The 24,000-nt window shown below is 42.7% G+C and overlaps 1 protein-coding gene across 2 annotated transcripts in view; it reads right to left on the bottom strand.

Moving 5' to 3' along the window:
- Positions 1-24,000, bottom strand: part of GRIA1 (glutamate ionotropic receptor AMPA type subunit 1) — a 169,916-nt gene that overhangs the window by 21,526 nt on the left and 124,390 nt on the right. For both annotated transcript variants that reach the window (XM_032771674.2, XM_032771664.2), the window contains exons 12-13: positions 1,663-1,861; positions 392-639 (exon numbers count right to left, since the gene is read on the bottom strand). In XM_032771674.2, coding sequence (XP_032627565.1) covers positions 392-639; positions 1,663-1,861 — 447 coding nt within the window. The remainder of the gene's footprint in view (positions 1-391; positions 640-1,662; positions 1,862-24,000) is intronic.

The following is a 24,000-nucleotide window of genomic DNA, read 5'->3' as shown; positions in this document are numbered from 1 at the left end:
AAAAATATTGTTACCACAAGAATCTCTCTAAGCATGGATCCAAATCAGGGCTATCCCATACATTGCAAAGATGGGCATTTCACACACCACAGGATGAGCCGCCCTTCAAAATAATGCTCTATTAATCAATGGTTACGATGCAGCAAAATCCCTTACTCAGTGCAGCCACATTCATAATGAATGGACCAGTCAGAGGCCAATTTCCATATGCAGGGTTTGAAGAATTAGTCACTCCCATCACTGCTGAGCAGGAGTCATGTAGTTTAATGGCCTCATGCTGAGGATTTACACCCCCTGCTGTCATGATTAATATGGCAATGGAGATTGAACTGTGTGGACACATTGATTTATTGGGCTGCACGGCAAGGAAAAGAAAATCCAGGCTACTTACCTCAGTGCAGACCCCTTCGGTGTTGCAATGCCATAGCCTTTGGAATCCAAGTTACCTCCCACCTTCATGGTGTCACATGGCTTGCGCTGCTCTATATACTCATTCATGGTGGACTCCAGGAGGTAGGCGTATTTCCCTTTCGACTTCCTCACCCGGATCATCCCCTCTTCTGTGGTCCTCACAAAAACGGAGGGTTCCGCTGATTTCATGTACGTCCACATCTTCTCAAACACGGCGATTTTAGATCGCTGCATGGGGCAACACAAACCCAGCATGTATTAGACTGGAAACAGAGGCTTGTGTACCAGTGGAGACTCAGAGTTGGCTTGAGCATGTACCTATGGTTTGTATCAGCTAAGGAAGGCCATCTGTGTTAGAAATAGTTTAATGAGTGACTTTAGGTCAAAGAGCTCAAATACTTGGCAAGCCCTCTGGGCCATTTGCTTCAAGTAATTTCAGGATAAGAACATTCTAGCAATGAGTGTCATTCACCCAGGGCTGGATTGTTTCTGTTAGGTATGAGCAAGATGAAAGAGCTGCATGGGGCTATTTCTCCCTAGGGGGAACAATGGGAAGTGGCATTTTCAGCAAGCAGAATTCTCCACAGAGTCCCTGGTGTGGAGGGAGAGCATACTCTCTACTAGAAAAGAGAGTTCAGGGGAGTGGGGTTATCACAGCCTATAAATACTGTACTTTGGGTACACCAATATACTTGGAAACATGGAAAGTATTTAGATGCCAATGATGGTAGGATGAGAAGCTAAGGCAAGGAGGGTGGAAATGTTCAGACTAGATGTTAGGGAAATGTGCTTAACAATAAGAGCAATTATATGGAAGAATAGATTCCCCAGGGAAGTGGTAACATCTCCATCCCTGCAGATGTTTGAGGTGACATTAATGGGAATGTTGTAGGAAGCAAAATGAAGGAGGTAGACTAGTTAGCCAACATAATCTATTCTGGCTCTGCTATGTATGTTTTTGCCATACATAAAGGCAGCATATTTATATATGGTAAGTGGTTCCATTTAATTAGAGGGCAAACCAAAGACAACTTATTCTGTAAACTTGAGTTGCAAGTCACAGGGTAATTACTTTTGGAACTGCTAAGTGTAATTACCCAGTAATGTGTAGAAGCATGTAATTACTGTATGTTTCTAGGTTATTTACAGTATATTCAGCAAACTACATGATCTGTAATTTCCATGGAATGCCACAAAGACTGACACAATATTTTTGTTTTGTATATGAAAGTCTTAACCATTTTATCTTACCCTAAAAAATTCTTTAGTTGACCCAGCTTCCAGGGTCCCGTAGGCAATCTCTGTCTGCTTGGCTAAGTCTTCTGCACTCTCTATGGGGGACACCATCCGTTCCACTGTCAGGAAGGCAGCCAGGTTAGCCGTGTAGGAAGAGATGATGATCAAGGTGAAAAACCACCAGACACCACCAACTATGCGGCCAGAGAGAGATCTAAAGACAAAAGTGAAGGGTGAGGGGAATTGGGGTGAAGGAGTAGAAGATACAATTCGGTGATATAGGCCAGAAGTGTGGTATATATGGTTTAACACCATATCAGTGACTGCTGAGCAATACCAGCTCTTACACCTGTTTCCTGAGAAGCTCAGTGTCAAAATGGGAGAGTGCTTCTCTCTCTATTTCCTCGTTATATGTGTCAAGACACAAGCTTGAGTGAAACAAAACTATCACTGCTGGTGAAAAATAATGTTTGCAGAATAACATTTTCTTTAATTTTCATTTTTTTTTCAAATAAAAAAAAGGCAAAACATAGCAACACACAATAGGAAACTTTAAATTCCTGGGTAAAGACAGTACCTACCTCAGATGGAATTCTTTACATATATCAGGAACAAGTGAAATCTTAGCAATGATATATGTCCAATGCTAGATAAGGATGGTAAAATGATCAGTCTTGTGCAGAAAAGGTAGAAATATTTAATAAATGGTTCTCTTCTGTATTTGATTCTTAGGTTCATGGAATTTAAGGCTAGAAGGACGATCAGGTAATTTAGTCTGACCTCCTGTATATCACAGGCTATTACATTTCATCCCAGTTACTCCTGTACTAAGCTCATTTGGAAAAAAACAGGATGATGTAATTCATATCTTACAGTCATAATGAAATACTTTCTTTTCCATCAGGAGTTAGGGAGGACATTAAACAGCAACTATTAAATTAAACATTTTTAAATTTTGCAGAACAGGATAATTTGTATCACTCTGTCCAAATACTTGTAAGAGTATTAAAAGAATGGGCCGAGACACTCTTTGAAATATGAATGTTGATTTTTAACAAATCTTGGAACGGTAGGAAAGTTCCAGAGCACTGGAAAAAAGCTAATGTCATACCCATATTTAAAAGGGGTAAATGGGATGACATGGGTAGCTAGATGCTGACATAAATCCAGGGCAAAATCATGGAAAGGCTGCTCTGGGATGCAATGAGTAGCGAATTAAAGAGTGGTACCATAACTAATGACAACCAGCATGATTTTATGGAAAATAGGTCTTGTCAAACAAGCATCTTTTTTTTCTTATGAGATCACAAGTTTGGTTGATAAAGAAAACTGCACTGACATAGTATAATTAGACTTCAGTAAGGCTTTTGACTTAATTCTGCATGACTTTCTATAAAAACCACTATATAAAATCAGTGTAGCACATAACTAAATAGATTAACAACTGGTTAACTATTAGATCACAAAAAATTACTGTATATGGGAAATCATTAGCCAATGAGAATGTTTCTACTGGGGACCCTCAGGGTAATTGCTCATTGGCCCAATGCTGTTCAATAACTTTGCCAGTCATCTGGAAGAACACATAAAATCATTTCTGGTAAAATTTAGGGATGATCTGAAAATTGGTGGAGTGGTAAATAGTCATGACGCACGTCAGTTATATAGACTGACATGGATTGCTCGGTAAACTGGGCTCATCTGAACAATGAGCATTTAAATACAGCCAAGAGACTAGGGGAATTCTCCATCACTTGGAGTCTGTAAATCAAGACTGGATAGCTTGCTCAAAGATATGCTATAGCTCAAACAGAAATTATGGGTTTGATGCAGAGTTCAGCATGTCAGGTTCTTTGCCCTGTGTTATGCAGGAGATCAAACTCAATGATCATAACAGTCCTTTCTGGCTTTATAATCTATGAATCTACTGCATTCTCTCTCCAGTCAGATTGCCATAATACTCTAGGATCTGGAGACAGACAGACAGATTGCTCAAGCAGGAATCTATTTACTGCATTCAAACATTTTAATATAATTTTAAAGGGAAGATTCTGTTTTTAAAAGAGATTTTAATAATGATGCTCCCTCCTCAAATTGCTTGTACTCTCTTTCCTTTTTAGCTAAACCCATCTCTCAGGCAGGAAGGAAACCATAATGCTACTTTATGCAGCCAGGCTGGCAAGGAAGGGGTTATCTATCAGAAACACTGCCTCCCACCTGTGAGCTAAGCCTTTTCTCTCTGCAGTGTGTCTCTTTAACATCCTCTGTCACTGTCCTGAAATATGGCCTGGACTATGGTAATAGAGATATAGCCTTAAATGACAGACATGGTGATGACACATGTCAGCATCCATTCCATCCTGTGTCTGGGTTTGCGTGAGTAAATGGATCCAGCTGCCATGCTTTCTAGAAGTCATTGTGGGCTAATACAATTTGGCAAACAAAACTCCACACTCCATTTCTCCAGCTAGGGAAAAAACAAACAAAAGCCACACTTCACTAATTGCAGAAATCAGAGATGGAAAAAAAGTGGAATTAAAGTAGCCTGTTCCCTGTACCCCTCCTCTATATTGTACATTACTGCTTTGTCCAGGCTATCTTTAGATCTCTCGTGGATGTGGGAGTAGCTGTTCTTTCAGACATCATGTAATCTCATTTATATCAATCTGACCTGAAATCCCTTTGGTCAAAATTGCCATTCTTTGAGCTCAGAGAGACACCACTTAGTGGAAATCAGGGACCACATTTGCTCAGCAACAAAACTCTTCTGAATACATTTGCAATTTGCAGAAAGGAGACCACACATTTTTAATACCGGGGAAATAAAAGCCAATGCATCAAACACACTCTCAGCTTCACACTCCTGGAAAACAATCAGAGCAGATTTCACAAAGTGCAGAGAGAGCAGTCTGCAGGAAATACAGCCACAGTAAATAGCAGGGACAAAACAGCAAACTGTTTATTTTACTTTTTTTTTTCTTCCAGATTTGCGAGTGAAATGATTGCTTATGAAAGTAGAATTGGCTTGAGCCAGGCGCTAGGCAAGTGACTTTCCAGCACTCTGCCAGGGCATCCCAATGCTGATCTGTAGCCCCCCTGGCTACTTCAGTCCTAAGGCTTACTTAACCAGTCCTGTATATTGCAGGCTGCTTCTGTGATGTCAGCAAACTCATTATCCCCTGAAACTTGAGCAGGAGGTGAAAGATTTCAAAGCAGTGGAATGTATAGTCTCAGGTAGAATCCCGCTCCCTGATCTAGTTAATATAACCTACCTCTGAAGTGATGTTCATAAAGGTGATTGTTTCTTTTCTTTAAAAAAAATCATCTCTTACAAAGCAATAAGAACCTCTTATTTTTAATATAGGGCAGGTGGACATGTTTCATGATTGTAGGACACTTACATTGGGACCATCTGCAGCTGTTCAAGACCCGGCGTGACACAGGTTAGTTGCCTTGGCCCAGATGAATTGTTGGCTATCTCAGCAAAATGGCCAATGACTAGATGGTCCTAGGGACTGAACTGCCTCCCACAGAAGTGTATGCAGTGTAGTTGTAGCTGCGTTGGTCCTAAGATATTAGAGAGACCAGGTGGGTAAGGTAACATGTTTTATTGGACCAACTTCGGTTAGTGAGAGAGACAAGCTTTCAAGCCACACAGAGCTTTCAGATGCTTGGAGTACCTTTCCCAGATTTGAAGAAGAGCTCTATGTGTCTTGAAAACTTCTCTCTCTCACCAACAGAAGATGTTTCAATAAAACATTATCTCCCTTACCTTGTCTCTCCCCAAGAGGCAGTCATTCTAAATCAGATTTAAGGAATGATGTGGGGAAATGGGAACTAGCACAACATTCTTTCTGCAGAGGATTTCAGCCTCCAGGTCCATCAACTCCAACACCTTTCACCAGAGTTCACAACACGTTACTTTTAATAAATGGTGGAGGGAGTAGGGAGGAATTGATGGGTAAACACACCTTTGGGTCTGCAGGAAAACAAAAAAAACCCTGCAGATGTTTCCCTAATTAGTCTGGATGATGTGTGTTTGGGGAAGGAAGCACTTGTAAGAGCCAATAGAGGCACCAAACAAGAGTAACTGGATAACGTCAAGTCTAACAATTTCTGATGACGAAGGCCACTTCAACCTGGCAAGTGACACTTGCATAGCTAATTATTACATTCATCCTCCAGCTGCAATTATACAGCTTTTCTTCCCTGATCAAGCTGGGATATATTTGTGACTTAATTCCTGTCAGCTGCAGTCAACTGGACCCCAGCCTTTATACTGCAGATATCATTACCTTATTCTTTATTGATTTATTGTGTAGGGGCTGCCTACTGTTAGCTGCAGATGGCTTTTCCTTCCGGATCATGTACTTGTCATGAGCTGGATAAAAAAGTAACAATGGGGTATTGGCATCTGCTCCCCACAGAAAATGACACCCAATGGAAACAGCCACTCACCCTAGCATCATAGCAATGTGCCTTACCATAAGCAGAAGCAACACAAATCTCAAACATGGTTATGCCTTGTTGTGTGGTGGTTCATAAGAGACAAAGTTGAAAAGCAACATTTTGTCCCCATTGCTAGATATGCAACTTAAGAGTTAGAAACCTTACATCTAGGCTTCTGCGAGTACATAATACTGAATTGACTCAGATTGCAAGCACTTTGGGGCAGAGGCTATCTTTGAGGTGTGTGTTTCTGCAGGACATAACGCGATGGGTTTCTGGCCCATGAATGGGGGCGACTGCAGTACAAGTCAATAATAATAATGAAGGGAGTATGTCCATGATGAAACATCACATGATTGGATGTAACCCTACTGGGCATTTCTATAGTTCGATATCAGTGACATATGTTAAAGAGAAGGTTCTCAACTTGGAATTTTTGGGGCACACAGATAGACTAGCCAGACTCTGGACCCGTGCTCAGTAGAACAATGGTACTGCTGACCAAATTCAAATGACTGAGAAGACAATAGCAGCTTATGTAACACATTTTATAGCCCTCGCTCTGTTGCATCTGTAGACTGAAAAGAGGCAGCAGCGCTATCACCATGGATACAGTTTTGAAAAGTGCCTAAGTGACTTAGGAGACGAAGTCCCATTTTCAAGTGACAGACACTTAGGAGCTTCCATTTCACTGCAAGCCAATAGGACGTCATCTCCGTATACACCTAAATTGTATCCTATCAGAGATTCACCTACAACTTGAGTGATAGATGTCATTTTTAAACCAGTTGCTCTGAAGTTCAAGCCCTAACAAAGTCTATTTTGTGTCTTTACCCTACCTTATATTAATAGGCAGTGTGAGGTTTGAATTCCCTCATTGAGTATTCTCATGTCTCCTAGGCCATGCCAAGCATAACATTAGGTTAATCAGCTTTCCACTGTACTGAAACTGCTGTTAGTGACTGAGCTCTCTATTGAAGTAAGGAAAGATTTCTGTGCCCACATCCTTTAGCCCTCACAAAGACATTCCACAGGTCTTGACATTTGGATCTGTGTATTTAACTCTTGTATTTATTCATAATCATGATTGTATTAATACTTGGGAACAGCAGCCTTTTTAAACAGAATAAAATCCTTGCAAGTAATAAGCGGAGAGGATAGTAGTGCAACAAGAGGCTTTCATTAACGTTTGGCTGACTCTGGGATGTGGAAAATGATGAAATAGCTAGATTAACCAGATGGGGTTTTGTTTTGATTTGTTTTGCTTTCTCTGCACTCAGAGCAATTCCCTTCTACACACTCCGAACTGAGAGCCCTGGGGCTCTTCTTCCAACTTTATCTGGCTGGCCATAACCCCATGCCCTCTGCCCACTGCTGATTCTCTGTTGCCCTTATCACCGCCAGCTAGCAAGGCCTATCTCTCCAATGGAATATTACTGAAGTCCTCCAAGTACAATGTTCCTGTAGGAGTTGAATGCTGAATTTTTTGGTCCTCTATTTCCATTTTGTGACATTTGGGAAAAAAGTCCAAATTGGAATAAAAAACAGGAAATTCTAAAATTTCCTATGAAATGAATATTCTGACAAATTTCAGTTTGGGACCACTGAAACATTTCATTTTGATAAGGTAAAAATATTTCATTTCTACGTTATCATTTCAATTCATTTTGTTCAGACGTTTACACTACAGTAAACCGTTGTATGTAAGATAATCTATATGATATTAAATTAAAATATTAATGTGCACATTACTGGTCTAAATTAAATGAACTGAAATGATAGTGTCGTATCTGATTGTGCTATCTTATCAAAACAAAATGTTTCAGTGTTATCAAAGTGAAAGGAGAAATTCATTTTGACTTTCTCATTTTATTTCAATAACAATTTGTTTCAAAAAGAACAAGAGTACTTGTGACAGCTCACTTCTTCAGATGCACAGGGAAGTGAACTGTAGCTCACGAAAGCTCATGCTGAAATATATTTGTTAGTCTCTAAGGTGCCACAAGTACTCTTGTTCTTTTTGTGGATACAGACTAACACAGTTGCTATTCTGAAAGTTTTTTCAAATTTTTCCCACGAACAGCTTTGCCAGAAGTCACATGTTCCCGCAGAATGTTTAGGTTTCCACTAAAGCACATCTTTCAGTAGAAAACTGTTCCATAATTTTTTTTCTAGAGGATCATTCTCCCTAGGCAGAGGAGCTCTCTATTGCTAGAGAGCTAGTTGTGCTAGCTATATCCCTCACACCTGGCATGGAGGGAAGAGGGTGAGGAGCATTCCAGGGATAGGGTGGGCACATGGCAGGGTGGAGCTTCTCTCTGCCCCATCCACCACTGCTGAGGACCTTATGCCAGCGGTGCAAGTTAAAGACCCTCCTCTGAAGATCTAGCAGGCATGAGGACTGGGAGAGCTGAAACCAGTTCCTTGGCCACCCCATCTCCCATCACTAGGGTGACCAGACAGCAAATATGAAAAATCGGGACGGGGGTGGGGGGTAATAGGAGCCTATATAAGAAAAAGACCCAAAAATTGGGACTGTCCCTATAAAATTGGGACATCTGGTCACCCTACCCATCACCACTGCCTTTGAGTATCTGCCCCATGGTATTTCTTGAGAATTTCTATATCTGGACACCAAGGCATTGTTTTCAGTAACATCATTTTTGTGCCACTCAGTATTTGTTATCGTATTTGTGAACATGCCAACCTTCCACTGGCCAGAGGCTTAAAGGAGAAGCAGGGAGGAATGTCACGGTCACAGGCCAGGACAACAGCCATAAGGTTAGGCCACAGACAGCATGCCTCCTCCTTAGTATTGACTTCCCTTCCCCCGCATATCCTCATTCACCATCTGTCCCAGTGCAGATTCACCTACTGCCCTCTTGGGCTGTCTGGTAAATGGCCTGTATTTTCACCTGTCTGTGAAAGTTATTAATTAAAATGGTGCCCAGTCAGGTGAAAATTTAGGATATTTGTCAGGCAGGCATAATGCTGTCCATATCTTAAGGTATCATGGGCAGTCTGCCAACGGTGCTATAGTTCTAAAGCCCACAATTCTTCTTGTTCTTGCAAGATGAATCCCACTGACCAACATTAAACTCTTGTTTTAAAAGCCCTTCACCTCTCCTGCCTGACAGGTGAGATGGTGTGGCCCCAGAACGACCATGCCACTCCTGGTAGTGATGAAGTTTCAATTCCCCTTAGTTCTCATGGGGTGAAGGTTTTCTCTGCTCTAGTTTTAGCACTGATGGATTCTTCACAGGAAAAAGAAAAGCATGCAGCTAATGTCTCATTTCTTAAAACAAAATGCAATCCGAGATCAGACAATTTGCTCTTTGATCTTATCCCTCACACAAGGTAACTGAACCTAACAGGAATTTGCATGTGCTTTGCCAGCTTGTTACAGAGAACATCAATTCTCTAGCAGAATACATTTAACAAAAAAAAGATTAACAAGATCATCATGAAATATACAAAATAAATCTCTTTGAAAATTGTTTGAGTATCTTCTCCGTTCTCCCTCCCCCACCCTTAGATCTCATTTCTTCTGAAGAATTACACTTAAACTGACAGTGTTTTAATTAGAAATGCAAATCCAGGATTCTAAAAAGATGGCTGTTTTGGGAGGATTTCCCAGATGTACTGTTAAATTCATTTCTAATAAAGGCTTATTTAGCCGACTGACATATTTGTCAGTGAATGAATTTATGCAAAAATGGTGAAAGAAAATCTCTTAGACACCAGCGAAGCAAATGCAACTTTTGGTCTTCTACATACACAGCCTATGTTCTCAGACAGTTGTCTGTTAACATGGTAGTGACCAGAAATAATTGCATATGTACATCGGTGGTTAGATTTGGCAAGGCATCTAATGAAAACATTTCCTTTGGTTCTGATTTGTGAGGGGCTTTTGTCCTCTGCTTTTGCTTCCAATTCCAAATTTTAACACACTCTAAATCTCATAGCTAAAATCAGTCAAAATCAATGATTTCTTTACTTCTTTTAAAAACCGTATGGAATTGCAAATTTCACACATTCATCCCCAAACTACAGATCGGCTCCAGGCTTGTGAACGGCGGAGGATATTTTAACAGACTGGGTCTGAGAGTGTGGAATAGGTAACAGACTGAAAGCAAGGGAAGTTGTGTGTGATTTTAGGAACCATTGTGCCCATTTTGCACAGCTGCAGCTATTATCCACTTATGCCCTCCTGCTTCATGGAGCGTTTTGAATGAGCTACCCACTGTTTTTTATGGCATTGGAACTTTGATTATAATACCCGTTTCTTCCCTGCACTGTTATATTCATTTTTGGCCTTTCATTGACAAGCCAAGTTTACATACTACTCATATACCAACTCTGCTTTCCTGCATAATAGCCTTGGAATTTTGACTGTAAACCCTGGTGTTAAAATGGACCCTCAAGAATACCTCTTATGTATATGAACACATTTCCCCCTATCATTTTAATGGCACATGTTAGCTATGCTTTCCCCAACTCCCCCCACAACTTTTTACATGGTGATAATGAATGCATGTTTTAGTTCAAAGTGGCTGAGTACACAGGCTTCAACCAATCAGAGTATTTTATGCAAATATGAGGGGTTTAAGTAATGGGAGCAAATCCTTACAGAAGTCTGAATATTGTATCTATTATATTCTGTTCTCTCATTTTAAGCCCATAAGAGACTGGAAAAATCAGGAGAGCGCCTAGCTTTCATTTATCTGTTCACCATCTGGGGAACTATCCTTTGTCATACCTTCAGATATAATAATGAAGCCCAGACTGCCTAACAATACCAATGTATTGGAAAAATGAGATAACTTTTCTAGAATCCAAGCAGAAGCCATTATATAAAGTTGCTTTGAGTCCATTTACTGTTTAAAGGTGCAGTGACCATGCATATAATTTGCGAATAAGCAGTCTCCCTGATTAATCTTGAGTCTGAATCCCAATCAGAATGGATTTAATCATATCGCCATTGTACGCAGAAGGCCTTCAGTCCATGTAGCATTCTGATTTGACTCCAGTCTGTGTGGGTTTAATTACACTTTACAGTTTGCCTACTCCTCCCTTTCTCTCTGTCCGCAAGCTAACGACCCTGGCCAGCAGGGTATTCCCCAACCCCTCCTTCCTTTACAGAACAAATTCTCATTTTCTTCCATTTCTATTCACTGGGCAAAATCGCTTTCTGAAATAAGTTTTGGTGCTTAGTCAGAAATGCAGTATACTACTTACTGTTATTCAGTTTTTGGATCTCCTGGCAGCTGCAATGCTGAATAAAGGGGATCTGGTAATAGCTCTTTTCAAGACACCCAAATCTGCATTTCTGACAGAAGAGGGGTGTCTAATAGTCTGAGCAAAGGACTAGAGGTCAGGAACATTTTATTTCTAATCCCAAGATAGCACTGACCAAGGACAATTCACTTAACCTCTCTTCAATTTCCCCTTCTCTAAACAGGCGATGATAATATTAGTTACATAATTTAAGTGGGCGTCATGAAGATTAAGTCACTGGGTCAGATCCACCTCCTGGACTCTGCTGCTGCAGGTCTGGTGCAAGTGTCCTCCTACTGAGGCACTTCAGCCACCAACTAGAAGGGAATAATGAGTGACTTTCCCAGCAACATCTGCTGGTGGGGCTCTGGTAGGGTCTTAATCAGCCCATCACCAGTGAAAGTCCTTGTAGGGGAGAAGAGGTAGTACTGCCTCCTGCCTGCTCCCAGGTTGAATTTCCCTCTGGTGCCGCTGGTCTCATTGACCCACAGAAATGCAAATTGCATCCTTCAGGCTGGGCCAATATGCAGACAAAGAGCTCTAGAGACTTTATTATGAATAGTAAGTGTTACTAGACTAGGCTGTAGGAGGTCTGGACATCTTGGTTTTAAACTAGTGGATGAAATTCTGGCCCATTAAAATCAATGGGAGTTTTGCTGTTGCTGTCCCTAGAGGTAGGATTTCACTCAGAGTGCGACTCTCCTGCTTTCAGTCCTGTGAGCATTGACTATTGGCAATGACCACAGAGAAGCTTGTGGCTGTTCAGAGTCCATTCCTTCTACCTCTTAATGTCATTGTTAAGGATGAGGATTATTAAGGAGAAAACTCCGGCCAAACATTTTATGCTCACGGGCACAAGGGAAAATTCAATCACACGAAGGGCACTGGTAGCCACTTCTACCCATTATATCTCCCCAGAAAGCCAGATTACCCAAAGGGTGCACACCTGTTTCATTCCAGAAGGCTGTCAAAAATGGAGAGAAAATGAAGGACAAGAGCACGGCAAATGGGAAGAACCCAGAAAAATACAAGTGTATTGGTGGCTGATAGGGAAGTCAGAGACAAAAACATATCCAGTTTTCCTCCTAAGTGAAGGTGCTATGGATATTCTCCATGACATTGCCAGGTACATTTAAGGGATGGATGTTTAGGAAGAAGCTTTGTATAGAATGTAAAACTAGGCAGTTTGGACAGGATGAGGGTTTCCATGAAAGCAAAATAATTATTGTTCCACTGGTGAAGTTTTACAAGCTTGTGCTATAAGTAAAACACAGTTTTTCAGTCCCCCTGAGCAAAACTTTCTCTTTAAAAAAGCTGCTCATATTTTTCTCACTTTTGTGAGATTTGCTAGCTTTGCTGCACAAATTTCACAAGGTGACAAGCGTAAAATTCACCAGAAGCACTAGCTGAGGTGCCTCAGGAGAGCCATTACTCAGGAACCTCTGCTTCAGGTAGCACAGAATTTCACTGCATTTTCCTTTCTTTTTAATGGGTGCCTATTATGCTGTGTTGCCAGGTCCAACAATCTCACCCTGCTGAGATTATTAGGTGCAAAGATTTAATGTATTTTGGATTACATCCCACCAGTTCCTCATTTTCCCCAAAGTCCTTCTTTTACATTTCAAATGCAGACACTGTTTCTGTTTTAATCTCTGAGACTGCCTTTGGGTTTCAGGACAAGCCAATTTAATTCTTCCACACTTTCACAGGGTGGCTGGCCTTTCTAAAGGGAACTAGGTCTCAGCCCATCTGTGACATGGCTGGTTCTCTCCTCAGGTGGAGAGAGTGAATTACGTCATGTGACAGGTAGTCATGTGTCTAAACCAGGCCTCTTGGAGGGTAGAAGAACAAAGGCAGGTAGACAGCTAATGGGGGCCGTTGCAGAGTGAAGCTTCACGGGGAGAGAAAGTCTGCTGCAGTGGTCCTTGAGCAAGACTTTTGGGCCTGGATACAAAGACCCAGCTGGAAGATCCATACATGCCCATGAGCACTGAGGCCTACACACTAGTCCCCGCAAACCTCCCAGGGCAGGGGGGCTCAAACCCTCAAAGGGGCACAAGTGCATCAAATTAATGTTATCAGCATTAACTCAGCTGCTAAAATTCCACACCCCTTTTATTTAAAGTGTCTGGAAACAATGCCAGAGAGAGCAGCTCTGCCTTGTCTGCCTCTCCGCAGCCACATATCCTGACTCCCATGTGTGGTGTACTGAAAACTGTGTTAAAAAATGGTGATCAATTACCTTAAATTCGCAGGTTTTTTTCTGAATCCTTCTTGCAGGTAGGGGACACGGTAAGGAAGCCGACAAAATCAGCCTGCAGCCAGTCAGCCTACACTAAGATGGGGCAAGCTGAGCTGTCTGTTTGATGGAGCAGCCTGTTTTCTCTCTCTCTGATTTTGGACTCTGTAGTGGGGCGGATTGCCCCACTCCTTAGGAGAGTGGGCTGGGGCAGGCCAGGGAGCCTGCACAGCCCAGGAGCCAATCAGAGAAGGGCTTGTTGTGAGCCAATCAGGGCCCAGATTGTAGACAGCCAATCAGGGCCAGGCTCAGAGGTATATAAAGGCTGCCCAGAGCAGGAGCAGTCAGTTTGTCCCAGGCCTTTGAAGGGAGAAGGTCAGTTTCCAGGGGGGAGACTAGCACCGCAGACAGTGCAGCGCTGGGCAGGCTCAGGGAGGCTAGAAAGCTCTAGCCCCTAGCCGCCAGGCTGCAGGCCCTGATAAAGAAAGGGCCTAGCGGGTGCAAGGGGCTGTAGGGGAAGCGGCCCAGGGAAACAGACGGAGGAGGAAAAGGAGGAGGACAGCGAGGCTAACGCCAGAGGGTCCCTGGGTCGGGACCCAGAGTAGAGGGCGGGCCTGGGTCCCCCCGCCTTCCTCCTTGCAGTACATCCAGTCACTGGCCATTACGGACCACGCCAGATCCCTGCCGAGAGGGATTAGACTTTGAGGGCGGGTGGTTGCAAATGAAGGCTTGACTGGAGGACTGCTGACAATCGATCCCCAGAAGGGGATGCAGATAGACTGAGGGGCACTGCCGGAGGGCAGTGTCCTCGAAGAGGACGCCGCCGAGCAGGGAGCAACGCGGGTCCAGAGACGCCGACCAAGGGCAGAATAACGGACGGGACACCACCAGGAGGGGTGCTCCACTGGAAACGAGCTAATTCCCAGAAGTGACCAGCAGGAGGCACCAGGTGGTGAGCCCCCCACCCATTACAGACTCGTGTGTGTTATTCTGAATTTGAAGAAACAAGGTATTGTTGTGTTGCAGCCTTTTAGCCAGTATTTTATGTTTATCTTTGGGGATGCCATGAAACAGCACAACATCAAGGCTTCCTGAAGTCGGAGAAAGGAGGAAAGCATGCCAGGGAGCAGCATGCCCTGTATTTCTGTCCTTCCACAGGCAAGCCCTATATGGATTCCATCCTTTTCTGACTATGCATGTGGAGTGGACAACAGAGCCATCTATTCTTTAAAATCCCACTGAATTTCAGTGGGAACTGGGCATCTAACTCTTTTCACTCCTTTGAAAACTCCAGTCTTAGCGGCAGGGAAAGGGCTTCTGCTTGATCTATGCTTATGTCCATTCCAATTTATCTTGGCTCCTCTAGATGGTCTCAGATTCTTAATATTCCCTCCCTCCCACTTTACTTTCTCCTAGTCGTTTTTCTTGAGCTACAGAGTTCCTGTATATTTCTTTCTTCCCTCTCATTCTGTGATAATCTTCCTCTTCCTCATCTTCATTATCTGATTTGGTTGTTTGCCTGCTTTTACTAATCATGTAACTTCAAAGGGGTATTGTGAGAATTAATTAATGTTCATAAAATGTTTTGAAGTCCTCCAGTGAAAAAATGCTAAAACACTTCGCACTTTTATGGGGACTTTTATCAGAGGATCAAAGGTTCATTGCTGCTATTGAATGATTACTGCTCAGCCTTTGGATCTGAGGGTAAGCAACTATTTTCCTGGGATAGGCAATAATTCAGAATTACCTTATGGGCTTCATAATCAGATCAAACTCTTTAAAAGTCTGTTGTTTATGCACGCATGCACACTCCCTTCCCCGCCCTGCTATAACACTACAAGATGAACCCCTTCTGACTTATGGATATAGTTCACCTCTTCATGGTGATGTGGTGAAAGGTACCATCCATGAGTCCAGGAACAGTCACTGGTTATGGACTCCCTGCCCCCCAATCGCAGGAACCATGGTGCTCCAGAGAATTGCCAAGAATTACCAAACTGGAGCCCGCAACGCGACCCCTTGAGAGCTTTATCTGCTCAGCCACCCAGCCTCTTCCTCTGAGAGTCTAATGTAGATTCCACTCTGCGCTCTGGACAAGGCACACTGTTAGACCATGGTTTGCCTCAGTGCATCTACTGAGCTCAAGGAAAGTGAAAGAAATTCATTTCTCCCAATGAAGACCGCAGTAGCTACACGAATGATTACAGAACCTCCTGCGTGCGCCTTTGTGGTCTATGCTCTGGACCACAACAAACTCAATAAGCCTTGGGAAGCACTTGCCTGACTGGAACGTCTATCTTAAATAGAGCAAGTCATGAAATGAAGGGGAGAGGGACCCTAAATGCCTCTTCATGTCTCCAGCAAACAGAGCTCAGAGACTACCGCAGTACTGAGGAGGTTTTAAAATAAGTTCTGCGATAAAAGCTGAGACAGCTGCTTTCAAACAGTGACTTTTATATACATATGTATGCAGATGTGCCCAAACATTTTAGGAAAAACCTGAGGCAACGTTACCTCTGGGACCCCTGGTTGCATGTGTGTAAATTTTCTGAACACGCTTATATGATTTCCACCTTCCCAATTCTCCTCCACCTTGACCAGTAACACTGCAGTCCTAGGGCTCCTATCACTTTGTTTATGCCCCTCAATCCTTTCCTGGGATGGTCTCTTCTTTTCAGGGACCCTCTATGCCATTAATATTTCTGGTCTTGGGTTTCTCCTGTGCAAAAGGCATCAGGAGTAAGACGGTTGGATTATACAGACAAATATTCACAAAGGACGAAGACAGGAGGCCTCCAAACACTTCTCAGTTTTGGGACTTAGACTCAAGTTTTCAGAACACTGTAAGTCTCAGGCTTCCCCTCCAAGTCTCCCCACATTCAGCCCCTGGGAGTTTGCAGGGATGCATTCTTTATTGAGCCTTGTCATGGAACTAAACCGGCTCATCACAATTTGGGGAGTATTTTCCTCTAGGCACATGTGATTATTCTGAGTTTCTACATCATGTATCCAGACATAAAATTATCTCAGTGCCTGGGAATCTCTATTTAGGTTACAGAAGTGTGAAACAGATTGGATAATGTGCGTCTGTGGGCTCATTTCCACTGTCGTGGTGCAGGATGGAATGCATACCTTGTGTCTGGCAGACTGAAGCAGACACCAGGGGATTGTGCAGTACTACCCAATGAATACAAACAGTGTATATCACACTCACCCCCAGTTCTATGGACACCACAGGAGCGGCACCTGCGTAGCTACTACAGAGGAAAAGTCTTTGAACATAAGAATATAAAATCTCACAAAAGGCCAACCAGCCCAATTCACCCACCTCTTTTAAATGTACCTGAAAACCACCTTCCTGCTCATTCTTCAGATCTCTCAATCCTTTGTCTTCAGAAACAGCCTCATCAACTGGTTAATCCTTTTTGCATTGTATCAATTGCTTTCTCCAGTCGATCAGCTCTTCCAACTCTCTCATAAAGAGCAAAGTGGCATCCTGTCCCCATTTAAATAAGTTCACTCCCCAGCTTTTTAGCACCACCCATGACAGCATCGGCTTTCCCTGCCTATTGCTTTGTGATGCTGCTTTGACATAAAGATACTGTGTTGCGATACTCGCTGGTTTCACGCACAGGTTTGTGTACATGTAATGACAAGGGAGAATGGTATTTGCAGTGTCACCCAATCAAACACTTGGGAGAAAGTTTAAAATGAAAACAAAATGGTTATAATTTGTCCAGAACGAAAAATAAAGGAATTTCTTTCTCTATTATTGGCCAGAAACTTCTGCCTGTCATTGGAGGAATAATCAGCAGGGGTGGATAGTAGCTTTAAGTCTGGAATCCAGAACCATTCGAATCAGGGAATTCAATACTCAGCCAGGTGTGTATCCAGACAATGCACAAATGATATGTTATCACGGATAAAAGTGATGTGCAGCATACTGGGGAGTTATTTAACAAAGCTCCTCTATACTGTTGCCTGTGAAACAGAGGGAGGGCTTCTCATCTTAGATGTAATAATTTTCTGGAGTGGCAACATAAAGCTCTGTGTAAAAGCTACTGTTGCAAAGGACACCGTTTCAGGGAGTCATAGGTCATTGAGTTCCACAAAACCCCTTGTTCCATGGCAAAGACACCTCCAATTAGTTATTAGAAAGATCTAGCCATGTGCATCCCCTGACTGGATTGGAACATGTTTGGGGAAATAGGCTATCAAAATCAAGAAGTCTCTGTTACTAATTCACAACCAACAATTGAGATTACAACATAACAAAGGACATCTTTGATCCTCAAAGGATTTCCCACTGAGGTGAATAATGCCTGATCTAACCTACAAGTTCACATTTTTGAGTCATAAAGCATTAGAAACAGTTTAAAATGGCTAACACAAGCTTTGCCCACATCAGAGATGTTCTGTTAAAATCCTCCAATAAAAATGCCAAGTATTTTCCATGGGAAATTAAACAAAAAAAAACAAAAAACTCAAAATACTCTCACTTTTTTTGAAAATTTCCATGACATTTTTTCAGTTTTGCAGGGGAAGAAACACAAACAAATAATCTAGAAAAGAAACTTTTAGATTTCAAAACCATTTTTGATCAAACAAAGCAAAACAAAACTGGTTTTGCTTAAAATACTCAGCTTCTGAAAATCAAAATTTGATTTTGATTTTTTTAACCAAAACCCAAACATTTTACCAAGTATATTTTGGCTTTGCTTTCCAGATTTTCTCTCAAAAACCGAGAACATTTTCTACCAAAAAAAAAAAAAGGGAAAAAAATGTTTTGATGAAAAAATTTGAATTGGCTCTAAAAGATAGTTTTGCTTATGTAGGAGAGGACAGAAGTGGGACCTACATTTCTCTGTATTTTTAGTTAACATTTGTACTATTGTGGCATCTTGATTGGGAGAGTCCACTGGGCTAGACACAACACACACTACATGCTAAGAGACAGTTCCTGCCCTAAAGAGCTCACAGTCTACAAACACAAGACAGAGAAAGGGTGGAAGGGGTAACAGATCAGTGATATGAATTGCCCGGAACGACATAACAACTGAGTGACAGTGTTGTGAACTACAGCTAGCTCTCCTGACTCCCAGTGCAGTGTCCTATATATATATAGGCTTGGAAGGTTTTGATTTTTATTGGTGAATGGCCATTATGTTGATTACACTGTACATGCACAAACTGATGAAAAAAAATATTTCCAGCAATAAGAATCAAAATGTATAGATAGGCTAAGTAGGAAAAATGCTACTTGAGAACTTTATTAGAGTCAAAATCCAGTGATCTAGACTTTTGAATTAGGGTGGTTGCAGGTGGACTAGCAAATAACTACTACAACAGGTTATGATGTGTTGATTTAAGTATATTTACGCTGTGTATTTTGACCTGTGATTTTGATGATCTGTGTTAACAGTTTATAAATCTATAAATTTTTGAATTTCAGTGTCTACTGTCATTAAGTATCAGAGGGGTAGCCGTGTTAGTCTGGATCTGTAAAAGCAGCAAAGAGTCCTGTGGCACCTTATAGACTAACAGACATATTGGAGCATTAGCTTTTGTGGGTGAATACCCACTTTGTCGGATGCATCATTAAATATTTGTCTGACCCCACCCCATAATTTTGTGCAACTATAAAAATGTAAACCTTTAAAAATGCTTAAAATAAACAATCAAATTCTGTCAATCCAACCTATATATTAAACAGCATTGCCACGTCCTTTCACTTGAGCTGAAGGAGTAGCTCTGCTTTCTGGTGGTGGTAGTAGTAGACTATTATCCTCCAGTGGCCTAATAACTAAAAAGGGCTGTGAAATGTATTCATAACGTAACACACTGGCAAAGTGTGCGTGTATGTGGATTCCCTTTTTGAATCAGATATGCAGACAATCCGCAGGTTACAAATAATCAGGAAGTTTCCTGTAGGCATCTCAAGAGAAGGGAATGCGAATACCAACAGAGTATTGAGCTTGTGGATGAGTTGAGGAAGGTGCTTGCATAGAAGAAGGCATAACAAGTGCTTGCGTGAGATGCTGACAAATGAATGGATAAAGCTGGCATTCAATATTTATAAAGCATTTGGAAATCCTTGGATTGAAGGGACTACATGGAAATCCAATGGATTATCATTTGTTCTGTACAACTGAAATTCACTATTATTCTTCCAAGGGTATTTTATCATTTAAATATTCCTTTCTCATGAGCCTCCTGTTCCCCTCATCACTTCTCCAAATGGAAGATAAGATAGCAGGGAAGAGCATTTTCTGAAGTTTCCCATTGTTCACTGATTGCAGCCTCTCGGTTGCCATGGAATATGTACAAGAACCAAAGTGCAGTTGCTTAACTTCATGTTGCTCAAACTGTTTGTTGAGCTGTTTCTATGGTGAGTCACCTAACTTCCTTCGCTAAGTGCATTTCAGAGGTAAGTGTGGCCATCAGCTCCTAGAGCTTTGTGAGCGCTGCCACCTCCCACCACCCCCGGCCCAAATTTTCATCTTGCTAAGAGTAATTAACTCTCCCAGGTGCAGGTAATTAGGATGCCATTCAATGTATTTCTAAAATGGAAGGTGACATTTCCAGAAGTTGAAATACAACTGATATATAAGACCAGCTTCAGCCTGAGTTGCAACAAACTGCAAAAAAGCTTGGGCCTGATCCCGAACTCCTGAGTCATGGCCATATCTTCGAAGACCTCCGCAATATATCCATCCTCTACTAGAGTGGGGAAGGAAGGGAGGCAGTCTGAATCTCCCTGCCCAAGCTCGGACCCAGGGAGTCGGGTAGGCTTGGACGATTAGCCTGAGCCACTGCCCGTGCAGTAACATCCACGCTAGCTCAAGCAGACCTAGCACAAGTCTGTCTACCTGAACTAGGAATGATACCTCCCAGCTGCAGTGCAGACACACCCTTTAACATAACTTTGTCCCTGTACAGTTATATCCTACAGACACTATTCCCATTCACACATACACAATGACAATCCAGAAATCCCCCCATTTACTATCGAACCTCCCCATCTCGGATAAGAGCTTGACACACAGGATTGGTTCTTTTAAATTCTGTTCCCTGAACGCAGTGCAGATTTCATATGCACACTAGATCTGCAGTGGCAGCCTTCATGACCACCGGACCAGGACATCTCCGGCGCTGCTCTCACATTTCTCAGTGCTGCAGATTATGTTTAGCAAGCTTATGCCGTGTTTGTACCATGACAAGATACCCCATTAATAGTATATTTTGATCTGGATCTAAAATATGATTTATGCACTCGACTTCCAAGATTGTATGGCACAGGAGGGGTTCAGAAGAACCCTGTCTCCCAGACAGTTTCACACCCTCATCCACAGAGATACAGTAATCAGGACAGTGATTACAATCCATGGTGGTTTAGTGAGTCTAACCACCCTAACAATGGAGTTGCCATTCATGTAGTCTGCCCAGCTAGAAGTCCTGGCTATCAGGAAAAAGCAGTTTGAGATAAAAGAATACACATTGAGGGCTCACACTTGATGTGGCCTGAGAGGAAGGGTAAGGAAGAGACCTCCCTAAATCTGGTAATGGCTCTTGAGATGAAGGAGAAGGAGGACACTAAGAGCATGGCTATACTTACAGCCGTACAGCGCTGCTGCGGGAGTGCTCCCACGGCAGCGCTTTGAAGTGCGAGTGTGGTCGCAGCGGCAGTGCTGGAAGAGAGTTCTCCCAGCGCTGCAGGTACTCCACCTCCCCGTGGGGATTAGCTTACAGTGCTGGGGCACTGTTTACACTGGCACTTTGCAGCGCTGTAACTTGCTGCGCTCAAGGGTGTGTTTTTTCACACCCCTGAGCAAGAAAGTTGCAGCGCTGTAAAGTGCCAGTGTAGCCAAGGCCTAAATAAAGACAGACAGGCAGGTACAGAGATCCCAGCATGACAAACTTAGGTGGGTTTTCTATAGCGAGATCACAGGCATTAGTTATCTTGCTAGAAAAGCACATCTCTTTTAGCAGTGAAGATGCAGCCCAAGAGATGACAAAGAGAGAAACATGCTCTCCCTGAGTTAACGGACGACAGGAGGACTGGTTGGTAGGTTTATAACAAATGCTTGATCCTAGCCATAAGACATATATATGTTTAAATTTGTTTTGCTTGTAAATAATCAGGGAACAATACAATTTTACTCTTTTCCATTGCTAAGAAAGCTGTGGGGTGTCTCAGAAATTCAGGCTGGTTCTCCATGGATGGAGAGAGAGTCAGTGAGGCTCCCGACCCACAGGGGCCTAGTTAGGTATCAGGGTCTGTGAACCTAGGAAACCACATTGGTTTCCCACCCCAAGGAAGGCAGAACTTGCGATAGGCAATGAAGACAACTGAGGGATCAAAGTGAAACTTGAGCCTGAATCCTTTCCCTTCCCTCACATGCAGCAACTTTATCTCTGTTGTTACAGGCTTTTCATTTATCTATCCCTCTCGAATCAGGCCTGCTGTACATATGATCTTTGTACCAGTATAACTGTGTCACTTAGGAGGTGATTTTCTACCAAAATAGTTTAATTGGCGCAGCCTGTCGCGTGGACACCGTTATAGCAGTCCTTCAGATACAATGCATTTTTATATTGATACAACTCTGTCCACACAAGAGGGGTTTGTACCATTTTAACTGCACTGGTATTGTTAGAGCAGCACAATTTTCATGAGTAGACAAGGCCTAGCTCTCAAACTGTTGTAAGTTTGGGTGATTCTGAGTGTCTAGTCTGTGTGTGTCAAATTGTGATTTGGAAATGCGAGTATTTGAGTCATATTTACTTTACACTCCTCATCCTGCAAATCCTTGCAGAATATTTAATAGCTCTCTGGAACAGATGTCTGCAATGAGGAGCTCTTTACTGGGCCTGTATTTCACATTTAACGAGTACTTTTGCAATTTCACAATCATTTTCTGAAGTCTAGGTGGTGCTATGAACAGACCAATAGTTTAATGGTCTGTTTCAGCCTTGACTGATTTCTGCCCATAAGCGTATTCATGAAACCACTCACTACCCAAAACAAGTTCTTTTTCTTTTTCAATCTGAGCATAGTTCTGGTGTGCTTCAATCAGTACTTTGGAAGCATAGAGTCTAAGCGCAGCTAGGACAAATATGATCTACTTTTTCCTCCTGCCTAACCCAGAGCATATAATTTCACTCAGTAATTCCTGCACTGAGACCACTGGGCAATCGTCTTGCAGAGGGACAACCACCAAACTATATGGGCAGGCATCTACTGAGCATTTAGGCTCTGCAATGTTAGCATCAAAGTATTGCAGCATCTATGCTCTTTTTAATTCCCCAAAAGCTTTCTTCTTGTCAGTGACACACCTTCTTAAGCAGCAATTGCATGGGACATGTTAGATGCATTGATTTAATATGTTAACATGCCTCTGAATCTCTGTAACCTCTCCTTATTTTGGGGTATTTTTATTAAGACAGTTGCCTTCATTTATAGACTTTCTTGCAAATATTTGGTTTTCCTTTGATCTCATACAGTAAGCATACAAGGCCCAGGACTGCTGCTATGCGAGTACTTCCTATTTCCAGTCACCTGCTGTCTGTCAGGATTACAAAAGGTAAATATCCCTGTCAGGTGGCAAGGGCTCATATCCAGCCAGTGCAGGGGCTGCTGGTGACCCTTCTCCCCATCCCAAACACTCTAACCTTTCACAATCCCCCTGCATCTGCACAGGGGCACTCCACACAAAGTCCCCTCATCCCAAACTCCAGGATTACCCCATTCTCAGTGACATGCCATAGAATCCCCTCTCCATGCACACGGACCCACTGACGCTTTACAGAATGTCTATTTCGGGGTGATACACTACAGCAAACCTACCCCTCCATCATGACAGTACAGACATGTCTCCCCCCAACATGTAATGATGCACCCCAAGTACAGTGAGAAACACAGAAGAACCATTGCTCTGCTATCTGACATCCTGCAGAAACTTCCCCTCCCGCCATACCCCACAGAAACCTCCTCCTTCCTTCCCCCACAACAACTCCGCGCAGAACCCTCCCCAGGGATGCATACCCCAGAATACCTGCCCACCCAGCAGAAAGTAATTTCACACTCCCCATCCTGGAAAGGACCCTCCCCCCAACCCTGAGGCTTCTGAACAATCATACTGCCAACTAGCATTCCAGAGCACTTCTCCCATCTCGACAGGACCTCAGTCCCATCCCCACCACACACCGGGACATTCCACAGGATCCTCAATAGAATGACATCCCTGCACGACCAAACTGTCTAACCCTGATCCTAGTTCCCCTGGCTAACCTCAGCAGCAGGCATCCTCTGACAAATGGAAACCCTCGTTCAGGTAGCCTGTTGACACCGGGATGTGAAGAAGTGGGGCCGCTATACACTGAGGATG

The sequence above is a fragment of the Chelonoidis abingdonii genome, chromosome 7, assembly GCF_003597395.2.
Source record: "Chelonoidis abingdonii isolate Lonesome George chromosome 7, CheloAbing_2.0, whole genome shotgun sequence".
Taxonomy (NCBI): domain Eukaryota; kingdom Metazoa; phylum Chordata; order Testudines; family Testudinidae; genus Chelonoidis; species Chelonoidis abingdonii.
The sequence above is the reverse complement of the archived record's forward strand: the minus strand, read 5'-3'. Positions and strand labels throughout refer to the sequence as shown.